The 17,156-nt window shown below is 37.8% G+C and overlaps 1 protein-coding gene across 1 annotated transcript in view; it reads right to left on the bottom strand.

Moving 5' to 3' along the window:
• GRB14 (growth factor receptor bound protein 14) overlaps window positions 1–17,156 on the bottom strand; it is a 165,964-nt gene that overhangs the window by 18,677 nt on the left and 130,131 nt on the right. The window contains exons 7-8 of the mRNA XM_043990584.1: window positions 16,584–16,721; window positions 86–196 (exon numbers count right to left, since the gene is read on the bottom strand). Coding sequence (XP_043846519.1) covers window positions 86–196; window positions 16,584–16,721 — 249 coding nt within the window. The remainder of the gene's footprint in view (window positions 1–85; window positions 197–16,583; window positions 16,722–17,156) is intronic.

Below are 17,156 nucleotides of genomic sequence, written 5' to 3'. Positions count from 1 at the left end.
TTAAGAAAATGTCAAAAGAAACTATAGCTTACCTAAAGAAGCCGTGGCCTGCTTTTATGCATCTATCAAAATAGTAAGCCTGTACCTTTAAACAGAATCCATAGTTGGCTGGAGCTCCATGGGTCTTTTTGCCTGTCAATGCCATGTAAATATCACTGTTGCCAAATTCACTGAAAAACTGCAAATGCCTCGGTTCCTAAAGGGAAAGGAAATGGAAACATTTTTAGGGCCCTCAGCTTGCTTGAATTTTTTTCCCCCTAATTTGATTGCCTAATTTGTAGTATGGAGGCAGAATTTTAAAATATCAAGAGATTAAGGACAAAATCTAACCCTAATGCCACCAAAGCAAAAACCACCACCGCTGCCACCACCACTACCACCACCACCAACAACAACAACAAAAATGATACAAACAAACAAAAGCAGATAAAACTAGGTCATGGCATCATTTAATCAAGGCTTCTTAAATAAAATACAGAGACCCTTTGTGGGGGCCCATAGGCAAATTTCAAGGGGTCCATGAACCTGAATAAGGAAAAAAGTATTATTTCATAGATCTGGTTTCCTCCGTAATCTTTTATATTTCATTCTATGCCTTTAAAAATATTCATCTGAGAATGGGTACATAGGTTTCACCAGACTTACCAATAGGGTTCGTGGCATACAAAACAGTCTAAGACCTCATGGATTAAATAATCCTTCAACCCCTGCCTTATTTCAAAAGCCTAAGAATGCACCAGGGAAAAGATGCTTTTCATCTGCAAATTGATAATCTATCATTCACAATTGAAAAAAAAAATCCCATCATGTAAAATACAGCTTTGCCAATTCTGTAACCATCTAGATCAAACCTTCTGTAAGGAAAAAATGATAACCAAATTGGATGAAATTTCTTCCCTAACCAGTTTTTCTAATACTTCTTACATGAAAATGACAACCAAGATGGTTGGTGATCTCAGCAGCTAAATATAAAAGAATAAGTAAAAATAGAGAAAGCAAAAACCTTCACAAGAGAGGAAACAGATAATTGCTCCTGCTTCTTTCAGGGTTTACCAACTCTCACATTTAGCTACAAAATAAAATAACACTGTATACAACATCAATGTAAGTTATATAACTATATATTCCTTTACATGGGGAAAGACATATCACATTGGTAAATTCAATGAAATTAATGGATAAGGAACTATGTCTGAATTTAAAGGCAAAGTGGAATCTTAAATGATTATTTCTTCCCTAGGAAATCAATGATATTTAGGATGTGGTCATGGAAAATTACTAGGTCATTTTGCTTCTCTGATAGGTTAATAACACAGAGAACTGCTGGAATTTGGGCTTGAAGGTTTAATCAGGGATGGTCCAAACTCACCTATCTCTCTAGAGACTACACTCAGGGCAATATAAACAAGGAAGCCTGAAGAGAAGAGTAAGTAGACTGGAATGAGATTCAAGTTATAAGAGTTTCAGTCTCAACTCTGCCACGGAACTAAGTGACCTTTAGCACAGCACTGGTCTTGTCTGGCCCTTGATTTCTTAGAAGAGCATTATAGAATCATAAAGTTGAGAGACCTCCAAAGTCTCTTCTAGAACACTCTATACAACATTACTAATTACAATACTAATTCAACTTCTATTTGATGATCTCTAAAACAAGAAGGAATATACTACTTTCTGATGCAGGTCAATGTACTTTTGGACACTTCTAATTATTTCTTAATGTGGAGCTTAAATCTATCTCCATAACTTCTACCCACTGCTCCAAGTTCTGCTCTTAAAGATAAACAGAATAAGCCTAATCCCTATTCTGAATGGTAGTCATTTAAATCTTTGAAAGCAGTTATGTCTTCCCTAAATCTTCTCTAATCAAAATTTCTTAAACTAATTGTGACATGGCATGATTGCAAGGTCCTTCTAAATGCTGGTTTTCTTCCTCCAGGCATTATCCAGTATGGAACTAAACATAATATTCCAGCAGTGGTCTGACCATGGCACAATATAATAAAACTAACACTTTTCTTTTGCTGGATGCTGTAGTTCTCTTGATACAGTCTAAGATTACATTTGTTTTTAGGGGCTTTTTTTGCTGCCATTAAATAATACTATTAAAACATACTCAGTGAACTTTAGTCCATTGAAATCCACAATCCTTTTTTCAAACAATTTGCTAAGTAAGCCACATTGTCCCCATTTTCTATTTCTACAGTTGACTTTTTAAATCCAAGTATGGAGCTCAATATGCAATCTTATTAATTTTATATTCTCAGATTTGGCCCAATGAAGTCTTTTTGCATCCTATCAACAAACATTATTAGCTTTCAATCCATTTAGGCCTTTGAAACTAGAAGGGGCCCTAGAGGTCTATTAATCTTTTATCTATTGAAATAATGTATTGAAATCAATAATCTCTAAGGTTTCATCTGGCTCAAACAACTTATAACCAAGAAGGCAAAACCAAAAAGGTAGATTGGAGGGAGCCACCAGCTGAACTCTCCTAACATTCCCCTCCAAATAACTTTAAGATAATTCCTCAAATCACATTTTGGAGCAGAAAAGACAACTAAAAGTGAGAGTGAGACATTTTTGCAGCCTAAGACAACTTAGCAGATCAGCAAGAGAACACTGCAAGACTGGGGTGGGAATCAGCCTAGAGTACAGAAGTAGCACCAGCCATGGATCTTAGAGGTGACAACAGCAGCAAGAGGAAGTTCAGAAACATTCAGACCAGAGAGATGTTAAGGAGGCTGACAACTGGTCAGCAAGATATTATGGGAGACCCTCTTCTGGCACTAGATGTAACTTGCTCTGACTGGCAACTCTATTGCCAATACATAGTTCTTGGTAATGGTTCAAGGGTAGAGATGGGGTGCTTGTCATCAGTCACAAGGTAGCAAGGGCCCTGGTCTATCCAAGTCAGAGGAGAGCACTAGCACTTGTGGCTGCAGAAGAGTAGGGGCCCTGGTCATAGTTCCATGGCCAAGAGGAGTGCTAACATTTGTAGCTGCAGGAGAACAGGGTGATTATAAGAGTACAGAACAGGAGAGCAATAACCACATCTCTCCCTAGATCACAATGGCTTGAAAGTACCAAAAACTTACAGTCCCACAGAATTAGCTTTAATAACAGTAGCACAAAAAAGGCCAAAGTTTAGGAAAGTGCCTCCCACCACCCTCAGAGAAAAAGAGCCCAACTTCAACATTACATTCAAAGACAATAAATAGTCTAGAAAAATGAACAAAGCACACAAAAAGAACAACCATAAAAAGCTACTATTGTAGTAGGGAAGCCCAAGACATAAACTCAGGAGAAGACAATAATGTAAAATAGATATAAACAAATCATCAAAGAAAAAATGCTAATTGGACCCAAACACAACAAGAATTACTAGAAGCATTAACTAAAGAGATAAGAGTAGTAGAGGAAAAATGGGGAAAGTAATGAGAGCAGTGCAAGCAAATTATGAAAAGAGAATTAACAGCTTAGTAGACAAGGTACACACAAAAAAAACTCAAGAAAATAGCACTGGTGAGGGGTGAAGTGGTTGGCCAGGGTGAAGTAGCTATAGTAGCTGCTGGAGTTGGGGCAAAGTAACCTGGGTCTGAACCAGTGGGCCGAATCAAATGGTGGTGGCCCAGTGGGGGAGGGGCACAGGCACAACAAGCTTTCAAACATAGAGAATCAAATTTCAATCAGACATCTGCTTCAGGGTTAAGATGAGTAGGCAAAGAAAGCAGCAGACTATAGAAAGCTTTTTTTTTTTTGGGGGGGGGGAACAAATTAGACCAGAATACACTCTCAGAAGAAAATAATAACAAAGTCAAAGCTTCAACATCCAAAGCTTCCAAGAAAAATATGAATTGGTGCTAGGCCATAGAAGTGCTCAAAAGGGACTTTGATGACAAAGTGGGAGAGGTAGAAGGAAGATTTAGAGAGATGGAGGAAAGAATGGAAAGAGAAATAAGAGTGATGCAAGACAGTCATGAGAAAAAAGACAACAGCTTAAAAAGTCAAATGGGAAAGGAGATACAAAAGCTCTCTCAAGAAAATAATTGCCTAAGAATTAGGATTGAACAAATGGAAGCTAGTGACTTTATGAGAAACCAAGACACAGTAAAGCAAATCCAATTGAATGAAAAAATAAAGGGCAATGTGAACTATCTCCTTGGAAAAACAGCTGACCTACAAAACAGAACCAGGAGAGATAATTTGAAAATCACTGGACTACCTGAAAACCATGACCAAAATAAGAGTTAAGATATCATGTTCCAAGTGATTGTCAGGGAAAATTGCCCTGATATTCTAGAAGCAGAAGGTAAAATAGAAATTAAAAGAATCCACAAATCACCTCCTGAAAGAGATCCCAAAAGGAAAACCTCAAGGAATATTATAGCCAAATTCCAGAGCTCCCAGGTCAAGGAGAAAATATTTCAAGCAGCTAGGAAAAAAGAATTCAAATACTGTGGAGCTACTGTATGGATAAAACAAGATCTAGCAGCATCTACATTAAAAGACTGGAGGGCATGAAATATGCTATTCCATAGGGCAAAGGAACTGGGACTACAGACAAGAATCACATACCCAGCAAAAATGAGTATAATCTTTCAGGAGAAAAATGGGACTTCAATGAAAAAGAGGACTTTCAGGCATTCATGATGAAAAGACCTGAACTGAATAGAAAATGTGATTTTCAAATACAAGACCCTAGAGAAGCATAAAAAGGTAAACGGGAAAAAGAAATCATCAGGGATATTAAAGGATTAAACTGTTTACATTCCTACATGGGAAGATAATACTTCTAACTCATAAGATCTTTCTCATTATTAGGGCAGCTAAAAGGAATACACTTAGAGAGCACAGGTGTGAATTGAATATGAAGGGATGATATCTGTAAAGCATTTATTTTTTTTTGTTTATCCTTGTTTTTTGTGGGGCAAACAGGGTGGGGCGTCTTATGTTTGGGGCCGAACATGGCCTTGCAGCCTCGTGAATCCAGGGCTGGTGCTTTGTCCACTGTGTCACCTAGCTGACCCATGATGGCATCTTCAAAGTAAAGTTAAGGGGTAAGAGGAATGCACTGGAAGAAAGGGAAAGGGAGAAGTGGACTAGGGAAAAGTAGTTTATATAAAAGAAACAAGAAAAAGCTTATGGAGTGGAGGGGAAGAAGGGGAAAGAGCAGAGGAGCGAGTGAACCTTACTCTCATCAGAACTGGCTCAAAGAGGGAATAACATACACACTCAAGTTCTTGTAGTAATTGTTCCCTTAGGGAAAGTGGGAAGGGAAGAAGATAAGGGGGGGGGGAAGAAGTGAAGGAAGAAAGGACAGATTGGGGGAGGGGGCAGTAAAAAGCAAAACGCTTTCGAGGAGGGATAGGGTGAAGGAAGATAGAAAATGGAGTAAATATGAAGGGGAGGGAATAAGATAGAGGGTAATACAGTTAGCAATAGTAACCATGAAAGAAATGATGAACAGGATATCAGAAGAACGTATCAAAAAGGCAAACCATTAACAGAGGAATAACTGATGGTATCTGAATACAGATTGAAGTATAATTTTGTTAGCTCCTCTTTTTTCCTGGGTAATGAGGATTAAGTGACTTGCCCAGGGTCACACAGCTAGTAAGTGTCAAGTGTCTGAGGCCAGATTTGAAGTCAGGTCCTCCTGAATTCAGGGTAAGTGCTTTATCCACTGCGTCACCTAGCTGCCCCAGTTAGCTCTTCTTTCTAAAGGTATTTTGTCTATTTTCTTTCAGAACCTGACTAATGAGAAGATGTTTTGCATAACAGCAAATGTATGACTTATATTGAATTGCTGGATTCCGTAGGGAGGGATGAGGAGGGAGGGAAGAAGAAAATTTAGGACACAAAGTTTTAAAAAATCAATGTGAAAAGTAATGATGAGCAGGAGGAGTTCAGAAAAACCTGTAAGGACTTACATAAACTGATGCTGACTGAGAGGAGCAGAACCAGGAGAACATTGTACACAGTAATGATTAACAATGATGATAGACTTGGCTCTTTTTAGCGATGCAATGGTCCAAAACCATTTCAAAGAACTCATGACAGAAAATGTTCTCAACATACAGGAAAAAACTGGTTTATGAATACAGATTGAACCATACTGTTTCTACTTTTTCTCTGTTTTTTTCCTTCTTTTTTGAGGTTTTTCCCATGTGCTCTGACTCTTCTTTCACAATATGACTAATATAGAAATTTGTTTAATGTGATTGCACATATATAACCTATATTAGATTTCTTTCTGTCTTGGGGAAGAGGGAGGGAAGGGGGGAAATTTGGAACTAAAAATCCTATGAAAACAAATGTTGAAAACTATCCTTACATGAAACTGGAAAATAATAAAATACTGAACTATAAGGGGAAAAAGGAGTCATGAAATGAGGATCCTTTACACAATGGATTGGAAAATGGGGATGGGCTATGCTTGAACCTTACTCTCATTGAAATTGGCCCAAAGAGGGAAGAAAATAAACACTCAGTTGTATATAGAAATATAACTAACCCAATAGGGAAATAGGAGGGGAAGGGCATAAGAGAAGTAGGGGAGATGATAAAGAAGAGGTCAAGTTAAGAGAGGTGGTAGTTAGAAGCAAAATAGACTTTTGCAGAGCAGGATAAAAAAGGAAAAGGAAGAAATAGAACATTACAGAATTGAAGGAAATACACAGTTATTAATCATAACTGTGAATGTGAATGGGATGAACTCACCCAGAAAACAGCAGAAAGCAGAATGGATTAGAAACCAGAATCATACAATGCTGTTTACAAGAGACACACTTGAAACAGAAAAAGAAACACAGAGTTAAAATAAAGGGCTGTAGCAGAATCTATTTTCTACCTCTGCTGAAGCATATTAAAGCAGAGGCAGCAATCATGATCTCAGAGCAAAAGCAAAAATAGCCTTAATTAAAAGAGATAATCAGGGAAACTACATTTTGCTAAAAGGTACCATAGACAATGAAATAACAGCAAGAATTTTTATAAATTTCTATGATAAAGATAACATTTCTCAAATATATACTATGTAGAGAAATGAGTCAAATTTATTAAAAATTAAAATCCATTCCCCAATTAATAAATGGTCTAAGGATATGATCAGGCAGTTTTCAGAAGAAGAAATCAAGCTATCTATAATCATGTGGAAAAATGCTCTAAGTCCCTATTGATTAGAGAAATGCAAATAAAATACATTCTGAAGTACTCGCACCTATCAGAATTGACAAATCATGGAGGGAAAATATAAGTACACTAATGAACTGCTAAGGGAGTAGTGAACTGGTCCAACCATTATGGAAAACAGTTTGAATTTATGCTCACAGTGCTATAAAACTGTGCATACCCTCAGCAATACCACTACTAGATCTATATCCAAAAGAGATCAATGTAAAGGGAATAGGATGCAGATAGATAGATAGATACATACATACACATATATACACACACATATATAGTCTTTAATAACTTTTTTTGTTTTTGTTTGTGTGAGGCAATGAGGGTTAAGTCACTTGCCCAGGGTCACACAGCTAGTGAGCGTCAAGTGTCTAAGGCCATATTTGAACTCAGGTCCTCCTGAATCCAGGGCCAGTGCTTTATCCACTGCACCACCTAGCTGCCCCCCCACACACACACATATATACAGCAGCTCTTTTTGTGGTGGCAAAGAATTGGAAATCAAAGCGATGCCCATCAACTGGGCAATTGCTGAACAAATTTTGTCATATGATTGTGATGGAGTACTATTATGGTATACTGATGGAAGGTATTCAGAAAAACGTGGCATGACCCATATGAACTGATGCAAAAGGTAGTGTGAAGAACAAGGAGACTGTTGTGCACAATAACAGTAATACTGTAATGATGACAAACTATAAAAGAGTTGGCTACTCTGATCAATACAATGATCCAAGTCAACTCCAAAGGACTCATTATGAAAAAAAAGCTATCCACCTCCAGAGAGAGAACTGATAGACTCTGAGTGTACATTTAAATATAACTCTCACTTTCTCTGTTTTTCCTGCTTTCTTTGAAATATAGCTAATATGTAAATATATTGCATGATTTCACATGCAATATTGCTTGCCTTCTCAGTTGGTGGGGAAGGGATGGGAGGAAGGGAAAGAATTTGAAAATCAAAATTTTAAAAAGTAAAGAATATTTAAAATAAATAATTTTTGAAAAAAACTTTTTGTGCCCCACAGATGTCCACAGTCTATATCTTGACTGAAGATCTGACAATGACTAAAACTGTTAGATATGGCCTAGCCTAGGACTTGCCAGTAAGAAAAAGAGAAAAAAATCTCTACCTGATATCAGAAGCTACAGGTCTTCTGAGGAAAAGAAATAAGCATACCTACTGGTAAATAACTTGGATTTCTTTAAAGATGGAATCTTTAAAGATGGAATCTTCTTTGATGATGCTATAGGTCACCAAGGAACTGGATTACTGAGAGGTGAGTGATGAAGTCAAGCTGTTGTATGACTTGAAAATTGAACTGCACTTTTCAGTAGTAAACTAAATTCAAATAACAGTAATGCATTTTGGAAGGATGGGGGAAAATCAGGTAGCTATAGGTACAAACTTAAGGAAGAAAATCCCTATGAAATTGGGAGAACTGAAAAAAAAATCTGACCACCGAGGAGCAGAGGAAAAAGAAAATCAGTTTTCAAGACAAAAAGTTCTTTGGGAATAGATTATACCAGAAAATTTAAATAGTTGCTGCTGTTATTTTTAACTTATGACATAAATCATTTTTAGGCTATAGAGGGTAATCCCACAAGGGAGGAAAGGGGATGGAGAAGAATGAGAAGAATATCTTTGTAGGAAGTAAAGTTACACATGCTTTTGGGGGAAGAGGCTTAAGGTACAAACTGTGGGGCCCAAATTTAATATATGGAGCATTAATTGGGTGACTCGCCGAAATATTGGGGTCCCAGAAATGAGGGACCTCTAGGTTCAAAGTTCCCTCCTCTCCAAACTTCCCTTTTAGATATTTCTCCCAGGCAAATAAGAAAGGAGCTTTACAGCTTCTTTTCCACAAAAGGATCAGATTTTATTACTTGGGAATTAATTAAACAGCCAAGGTGAAATTAACTAAAATATCAAAGATAAGGAAATAGGGAAAAAAGAAATACAGATAAATTCTCCTAACTCTAACCTAAGTCTATACAATCCCCAGATCACTTCCAAATAAGCTAATTCAAAGGAATGCAGGGTTTTTATGTTCACTCACCACACCTGGAACATCTGCTAGTTTCTCACATCACAGGTAAAAACCGAGAGAGCAAGCGAGTGGCAAAGGCATGAGAGAGTTCTGGAAGCAACTCTAGCCTCCCCTCAGGGAGCGTTCAATCTCCCTCCCCCAAAAGGGGAGGTCCTTCCAAAACTGCCTATGTAGAGTGCTTCTTCTGACCTCAGTAGCATAAGTAACTTCAGGGTGGGCCAAGTGTGGGCCCTCCCAAATTAGTCAGCTAAAACTCCAATAATTTTTACCACAATACTCTGAGCAAAGCAATGTCCTTCATTACCTCAGTGAAAGAAAATCTTCAAACAGAGTTTAATGCTCACTAATTCTTCTGGTCAGGCAAAACAAAGAAAATCTTCCTGACTATAACAAATTAACTTCCCAAGGCAGAGAGAACAGGATGGATGAATATTAATAACTCGTACTGATATCGTGTTTTATAGTTCATGAATTGCTTCCTCACAATAACCTTGCAATGCAACTAGATTAAGTATTATTTATAAGAAAGCCAAGCTGTACTAGCCAGTCATAGAAAAATGGTATAAATCATTGTTGATTAGAGAAATGTGAATTAAAATAACTCTAAGGTACCATCTCACACCTATCAGATTGGCTAATATAACAGAAAATGAAAATGGGGCAGCTAGGTGGTACAGCGGATAAAGCACCAGCCCTGGATTCAGGAGGACCTGAGTTCAAATCTAGCCTCAGACACTTGACACTTGACACTTAATAGCTGTGTGACCCTAGGCAAGTCACTTAACCCTCATTGCCCCGCCCCCCCCCAAAAAAAAGAAAGAAAAGGAAAATGAAGAATGTTGGAGGGGATGAGGGAGAATAGGTATACTAATGCACTCTTGCTAGAGTTATGAACTGATCCAACAATTCTGGAGAGTATTTTGGAACTACTGGTTAGCAGGGTTACTTCCTATGATAGAAAGTACATTCTCTGTACAAAAGCAAAATTACTAATATAACTGTGTTTCTTTGCAGATGCTATCAACTCAGTTCAACAGTACTGAAAACCTCCAGCTCTCTAATTATTCATATAGAAATACAGAAAGTAAGAAATCTTAAATTCTAAAGCACATAAGTCTTAGGTTTAAAATTTTCCTGAAAGCTGTGTCATTTTTTCTCCCATATTGCTAAAAAATGATCACAAAAAAACTGGGGAAAAATAGCTAATACGTAAAGAACATTTTTTAATTTTCCAAAGTATTATGTTCCTTGAGTCTCAGAGAAACAGGTACAGCCAAGGTGTTTGCCTCTTTCATAGAGTACAATGAGAGCAGAATCCACATAGAATAGTATTTCCTAAAGGACATCCAGATTATCATGTTTGTAGATGACAATGCTATATAAATTAAAGCTTGAAATACCATAGAGCCCTCTGAATTTGATCCATAATCACTCAGAAGATTTTGGCCTAACTATGAAAGAAAAACAAGACTATGAGAGTCTCATTCTTCTCCAGGTTTCACTCAGGACTCTCTCTACCATGTCCCAGAAACATCTTCATAGTGGAAGATCCCTCCAGCCCTGGATCACACATCAGAACTCTTCACCCCTTAAGAGGCAACTAAGTGGTACAGAAGGTAGAGTGCTGAGCCTGGAGCCAGGAAGATCTGAGTTTAAATCTGGCCTCAGACAATTACTAGCTGTGACTTTAGGCAAGTCACTTAAAATCTGTCTGCCTCAGTTTCCTCATATTAAAATGGGGATAATAATGGCACCTGTTTTGAGGACCAAATGAGATATCTGAACCACTTAGCATAGTGTCTGGCACACAGTAAGTACTTTTTTCGTATAGTTTTTAAAAATTTTAATATATAACAAGATGCCCTATTGTGATTATACAGGACATCCCCCAAAGGGAGCAGTGGGAGGGGATCTGTAGGAGTAAAAAACATGTCAAAATGTTGTCAGCTAACCAGCACTTCTGCATTGGATGTAGAAATCATTGCAGTTTAGCAAACCACTGAGAACCCTAACATCTGTTCCATTCACTGAATCTCCAAGCTGTCCTTTGCAGATTCCACACCTGAAGACCTGGATATGAAAATAAAGTCTAGGGGGCAGCTAGGTGGCACAGTGGATAAAGCGCTGGCCCTGGATACAGGAGGACTGGACTTCAAATCCAATTTCAGACACTTGACACTTACTAGCTGTGTGACCCTGGGCAAGTCACTTAAACCCTCATTGCCCTGGGGGATAAAATAAAATAAAAAATAAAGGCTAAGCATTTCAATGATTATGGAGACTCCTTTCCCTAGAGGAAGTCCACAAGCAGAGCATCACTTCTTTCTGCTTACAGATTTCCTTATAGAGGCAACCTGATTGTTGATTCTTTGATCCACTGGGAGGGTTTTCTGTTTCACATCTTCTAATATGTGATAGTGCGGGTGACAGTAGCAGATTTTGATATGGTCAGCCTTTGGTCTGGCAAACCAAGCTTTGCTGTTGACATCTGATGGTCCTAATGAATTCCTTTGGTATAGATGTCTCTGGATGTGCTGGGGTCACTGGTGGTACACTGCTCCTTGTCTCCTCTAAAACATCACTTATTCTTCAGCAGAAATTTGTTTTCTTCCTCCCTGAATGATTTGCCTTTTTTCATCCTCTTTACAATCTTCTAATTCCATCTTTTTGTGGGCCCAGAGAAGGAAAGTTGATCAGCTGAACCTGAAGAAATTGTGAAGGGAACCACAGTGTCTTCAATGATCTTGTATTCCTCATCATTATATCTACAATCTTCTTCCATTTCCTTTTTTGTTTTGTTTTGTTTTGGTTTGGTTTGGTTTGGTTTGATTTTTTGTGGGGCAATGAGGGTTAAGTGACTTGCCCAAGGTCAGAGCTAGTAAGTGTCAAGTTTCTGAGTCCATATTTGAACTCAGGTCCTCCTGAATCCAGGATTGGTGCTTTATCCACTGAGCCACCTAGCTGTCCCCTTCTATTTCCTTTTGTGCTTTCTCCCATTCTTTTAGTTTGTCCTGTTTCTTCTGTTATCTCTGCTGAAGCAAATGTTCCTGTTCAAGTTCCATTTCTCCTGCTTCTGGATTCTACTGAATGCTTCCTCTGGATCCCAGGCCCCAAAAGATAAAATGAGGTATACTTGCAGGTGACTTCTCACTGCTATTAGATTCCAATTGCGAATAAAGATTTGGCAAAGTTGATTGGTTGGTTTCTGGTACTTGGTTCAGGTACAGTAACAACTTTTGGTTCTGGAGACTTTGGCTTTGCAGCAGAGGGAGAGAGAGCTATATGAGACTTATAAGATTGCTCGTTCCCATGAGGAGGCAGAAGGGATCCTCCAGCAACATATCAAAAGGTTTACTACTAGTAAGTCTCTCCTGGATTGCTCAGAGATGCCAAAAATTCTGGAAAGAAGCCATTCAACAAACTCAAACTCATCTTCCTTAAAACACCCAAATCCCATGAAATTCTTGTGGCAACAGTCAATACCTTCTCCCAAATTCACTGCCACTGTTGAAACTACCATTGCTCACCCCAGTAAACTGGACTCCATTGTTTCATCAGGCAATATGTCTCCTAGCAAAATTGCTGTTCCAAAAGCAGTGCCTATGCTGACAGCTAAGCCTTACCACAAGCCAAAAACATGCAGTGGGTTTTGAAGACCTCTACAGTAGATGGAAAAGTCAGCATGAATGGAAAAAACTTTTAATGGCACAGAAGAGGAGAAAAAAGAAAGGTAATATACAACAGCAACATTTCCTTTCTTGTTAACTAGATCTCAGTGATTTGAAGATGTGGCCAGAGTGGGTGGTCTCCCAGTACAATTGAAGCAGGACACCCTGGCACTGAGATCAGTATAAAAAAGGCAAATCCACTGAACAGAGAATTAACAATTTCCACCAGTGAGGAAGCTGAACTACTTCCTCAAAAGGATGAAACGTTTTGTTAACAAGAAGAAAGGAGGAGCACAGAATGTGACTCACCAGAATATCATCACTTTACAACAATGACCCAAACCAGCCCAACTGTGGCCTTTGTGGAGTTCAATCCCAGCCACCAACCTTAGGATCATGAAGCAGGAGACAAAGACCAGAGAAAACTGGAGAGTGAAATAAGTGGAAAGGTGGAGTTGGTGCTGTCAAATAATAAGTACTTAATAAATGCTTACTTCCTTCCTTCCTGCCCCATGACCTCTCCCTCTGATAGGATGGCTCTTCCATGAACTTCCATTTAAAGAAGGCATCCAGGGGGCAGCTAGGTGGCACAGTGGATACAGCACCAGCCCTGGATTCAGGAGGAGCTGAGTTCAAATCCAGCCTCAGACACTTGACACTTACTAGCTGTGTGACCCTTGGCAAGTCACTTAACACCAATTGCCTCACAAAAAAAGAAGGCATCCAGGCCAGTCATATCTTTATTCCTCTCTAGGCTGCACTCAGGACTTTTTTTTTGTCAGAGAAGTGAGGGTTAAGTGACTTGCACAGGGTCACACAGCTAGTAAGTATCAAGCATCTGAGGCTGGATTTGAACTCAGGTCATCCTGAATCCAGGGCTGGTGCTTTATCTACTGCACCACCTAGCTGCCCCCTCAGGACTTTCTTTTAACCATGTCCCAAGGCATTTAGATTGTCTTCACTGTCGACCCTATCCACCTTCTTTTTCCATTTTAGGCAGTGGTGTATTCCTCCATTAGAATGTGACTTCACTGAAGGCAGGAGTTATCTTTCCTTCTGCTTGTATGTGTATTCCAGTACTTGGTACTATGACTGGCATTGATAAATTCTTGTTGACTGACTAACTAACCAACCAGGGAGCTGGTCCTTCAGTGGTACATATGCATTTGAAGAAAAACAGAGAGGCAGAGACAGAGATATATAGAGTACTCTAAAAATTTTATTGCTGAGGAAGTTTTAAGCTGTTAAAACTTAAAACTGCAATAAGACTTTTGGGACTCTGTGTGTGTGTATGTGTGTGTGTGTGTGTGTGTGAGAGAGAGAGAGAGAGAGAGAGAGAGAGAGAGAGAGAGAGAGAGAGAAACAGAGAGAGACAGAGAGAGAGACAGAGAGAGACAGAGACACAGAGAGAGAGAGAGAGAGAGAGAGAGAGAGAGAGAGAGAGAGAGAGAGAGAGAGAGAGAGAGAGAGAGAGAGAGAGATCTAATGAACTGGGCCTAAAGCTGAGAAGATAGAGGGTAGTAGGCAAGACTGTGTTTGGAAAATTTGGGGGCACTGTTAAGGATACCCAAGCCTCTCCCTGAAAAAAAGGTCATTTCTTAATATAAACATTCTTCCAATAATGACGACGTATGGCTGTGGAGCACTTGAATAGCCTAACCTCTAAATAAGACAAATTTCAACTTTAGAGCACAGATTGTGAAGAAGGATTTAAAGGAAAAAAAGAATGGCAAGAAGCAATGACCAGGATCCGGGAGAAGAGAATAAAGTAACAGAAGCAGTTCACTTCAATTACAGAGCATTAGCATCCATTACACTCTTTGCTCAAGTGATACCACTACTGGGCCTTTCCTCCCCCTCCAAAAGAATTCAAAGGAAAAAGAAATTTTCTATATGTACAAAAATAATTGTAGCAGTTCTTTTCATGATTGCCCAAAATTGTAAACCAGGCGATGTACAACTGTTGGCGATGGCTAAACAAATTGCAGTATAACTACATTGATATACTGCATATATACACATATATATATACATATATATATATACATTGATATAGAATATCCATAAGAAATAATTAAATAGACAATTTCAAGTGAAATTGTGAAGACCTTTATGAAATAATGCAGAATGAAGTAAGCAGAACCAGGAGAACATTGTATAGAATTGTAACATTATAGAGAAAACAACTCTGAGAAACTTTAACATTCTAAAAGAATGAAGATCAAACAACACAAGTCACATTCTGACAAAGAAGTGATGAACTTAAAATTCAGAAAGAGAAACACATTTTCAGACATAGTTAATGTGAAAATTCGTTTTACCAGACTATGCAAATATATAATGAGGTATTTGCTTAAGGTTGGATTTTTTGTGAGTGTGGCAAGACAAGATAGTGAGAGGAATGGACAAAAAATATATGAAAAAAATTTAAATTTTAAAAGTAAGTTTTTAAAAAGATTTGATGATAGGTATGGATTCAGGAAAGCTTGAAAAGATGTATGTGAATTAATATAATGTGAAGTGATCAGAACCAGAACATTTTATACAATAGCTACTACATTATATGGAAAAAACATCCTTAAAATATTTGAGATCTATGTGCAATAACTAGTCACTATTTCAAGAGGTGGAGAAACAGGTAGAGGACTTGAGGGAGAGAAAGTGATACACATTTTTTGGATATAGTGTGTGGATTTATTTTGCTTAACTATGCTTAATTGTTACTAGGAAAAACTTTTGTTTGTTTTTTAACTGGAGGGGGGTCATAGCAGGAGAGTAACTAATAATAGGGATGACATAAATAAGGAAAGGAAAGAAGGAAAGAGTCATTATATTTTTTATAATCATAGAGGACAGGAGCAGTTTGGAAAGGAAACATATAAGCAGTACATCTTTGCAACTAATATGTTGAATTAAGTATATTTTAAGGTGTATATACTAAAGATATGTTGTTTCATCTAAAAAAGAAGGTATTTGAGTATATGCCTTATGTTTCCCACTTGACTGTAAGTTCCGTGAGGACAAGAGATATCACTAGCAAATCACCTTGTACAAGTCAGACATTCAATAAATATTAATTTAATTGAGCTGAATCAATTGTTATCGAATTCCTAAGGAAATATAAATATAAGTTATTAAATGAAGTTGTCTGATCCAAGAGCAGAGCTTATTCATTATGTTTTACTGCAATTTTGAATAGATGACCTAGAGCTGTACAAAAACAAATGATGGGCCAGATGTGGCCTAGGGGTCAGATGTGGCCTAAATATCATAGTTTGCCAACCCCAATCTAGAGCAATTAGAGTAAAAAGTAAGGTGCCTGATAATGAGTGTCTGACGTGTATAGATGATGCAGTATAGATACGTATCTTTTTCAAGATAGGCATTGCTCTTGCCCATAACCCTAAACCACTATTTCCTTCTTACTATCAATTTACTGAGTGAACATGTTCTAGTATTTTTAAATTCTCCTTAATGATTTACTTTTCTTTCTCCTTATTTCTTTACTGATGAATGTACCTCTATGTGACCATATTTTTCATTCAGAAATTATAAATGATCCTAAAAGCATAAACATGAATTATTTTAGCTTCATGTAATCAAATTAAAAGATCCAACAAAGATACACTTTACCTTATAATGACCACATGGCACATTAGATATCACTCCTATTTCTACCCACCTTTGATGTCCCTTTGGTAGAATAATATAAACCTGATCTTCTTAGAAGGAAGTAAATCTTCTTCCAGGACTTTTTCCCTTGTTCTTTTGCATGTAAGAAACCATGTATTTCAGGATATGTACTAGAACTCAGAAAATTCTGCAAGAAAATGTTAAAGTTATTCCCGACTGAAGATCAGGCTGAACTTCCTTTTTTATAGCAAGTGAGAATCTGAGCTTCTGTATATATTTCAAATATTAAGCAAGATGTTGCCTGTCCTCATGAAGCCACAGAAATGGCAGTTTATTTTAATAAGAAAAAAATAACCCCCTCAAAAGTCATTAAGTACACTGCCACATAGAAGAGCTCAGAGAGAATTTTTAAATGTAAATATCTGTAAGCTAACCAAGACAGTAATAAAATAGTGACAGAGCCATGTAACGTACCTGTTATCCCCAATGAATCCATTAGAAAAATTGAGTTTTGCTTCTGGATGTAGATGGGAATATAATTTATTTAGACTTTGAAAAAAAGCCTTTGACGAGGCTCCACTGCAAGGGCTATTTTAAAAAATATTCGATTAGATGAGAGACA

Source organism: Dromiciops gliroides, chromosome 3 (assembly GCF_019393635.1).
Source record: "Dromiciops gliroides isolate mDroGli1 chromosome 3, mDroGli1.pri, whole genome shotgun sequence".
Taxonomy (NCBI): domain Eukaryota; kingdom Metazoa; phylum Chordata; class Mammalia; order Microbiotheria; family Microbiotheriidae; genus Dromiciops; species Dromiciops gliroides.
This window is presented reverse-complemented; position numbering and strand designations above follow the sequence as displayed.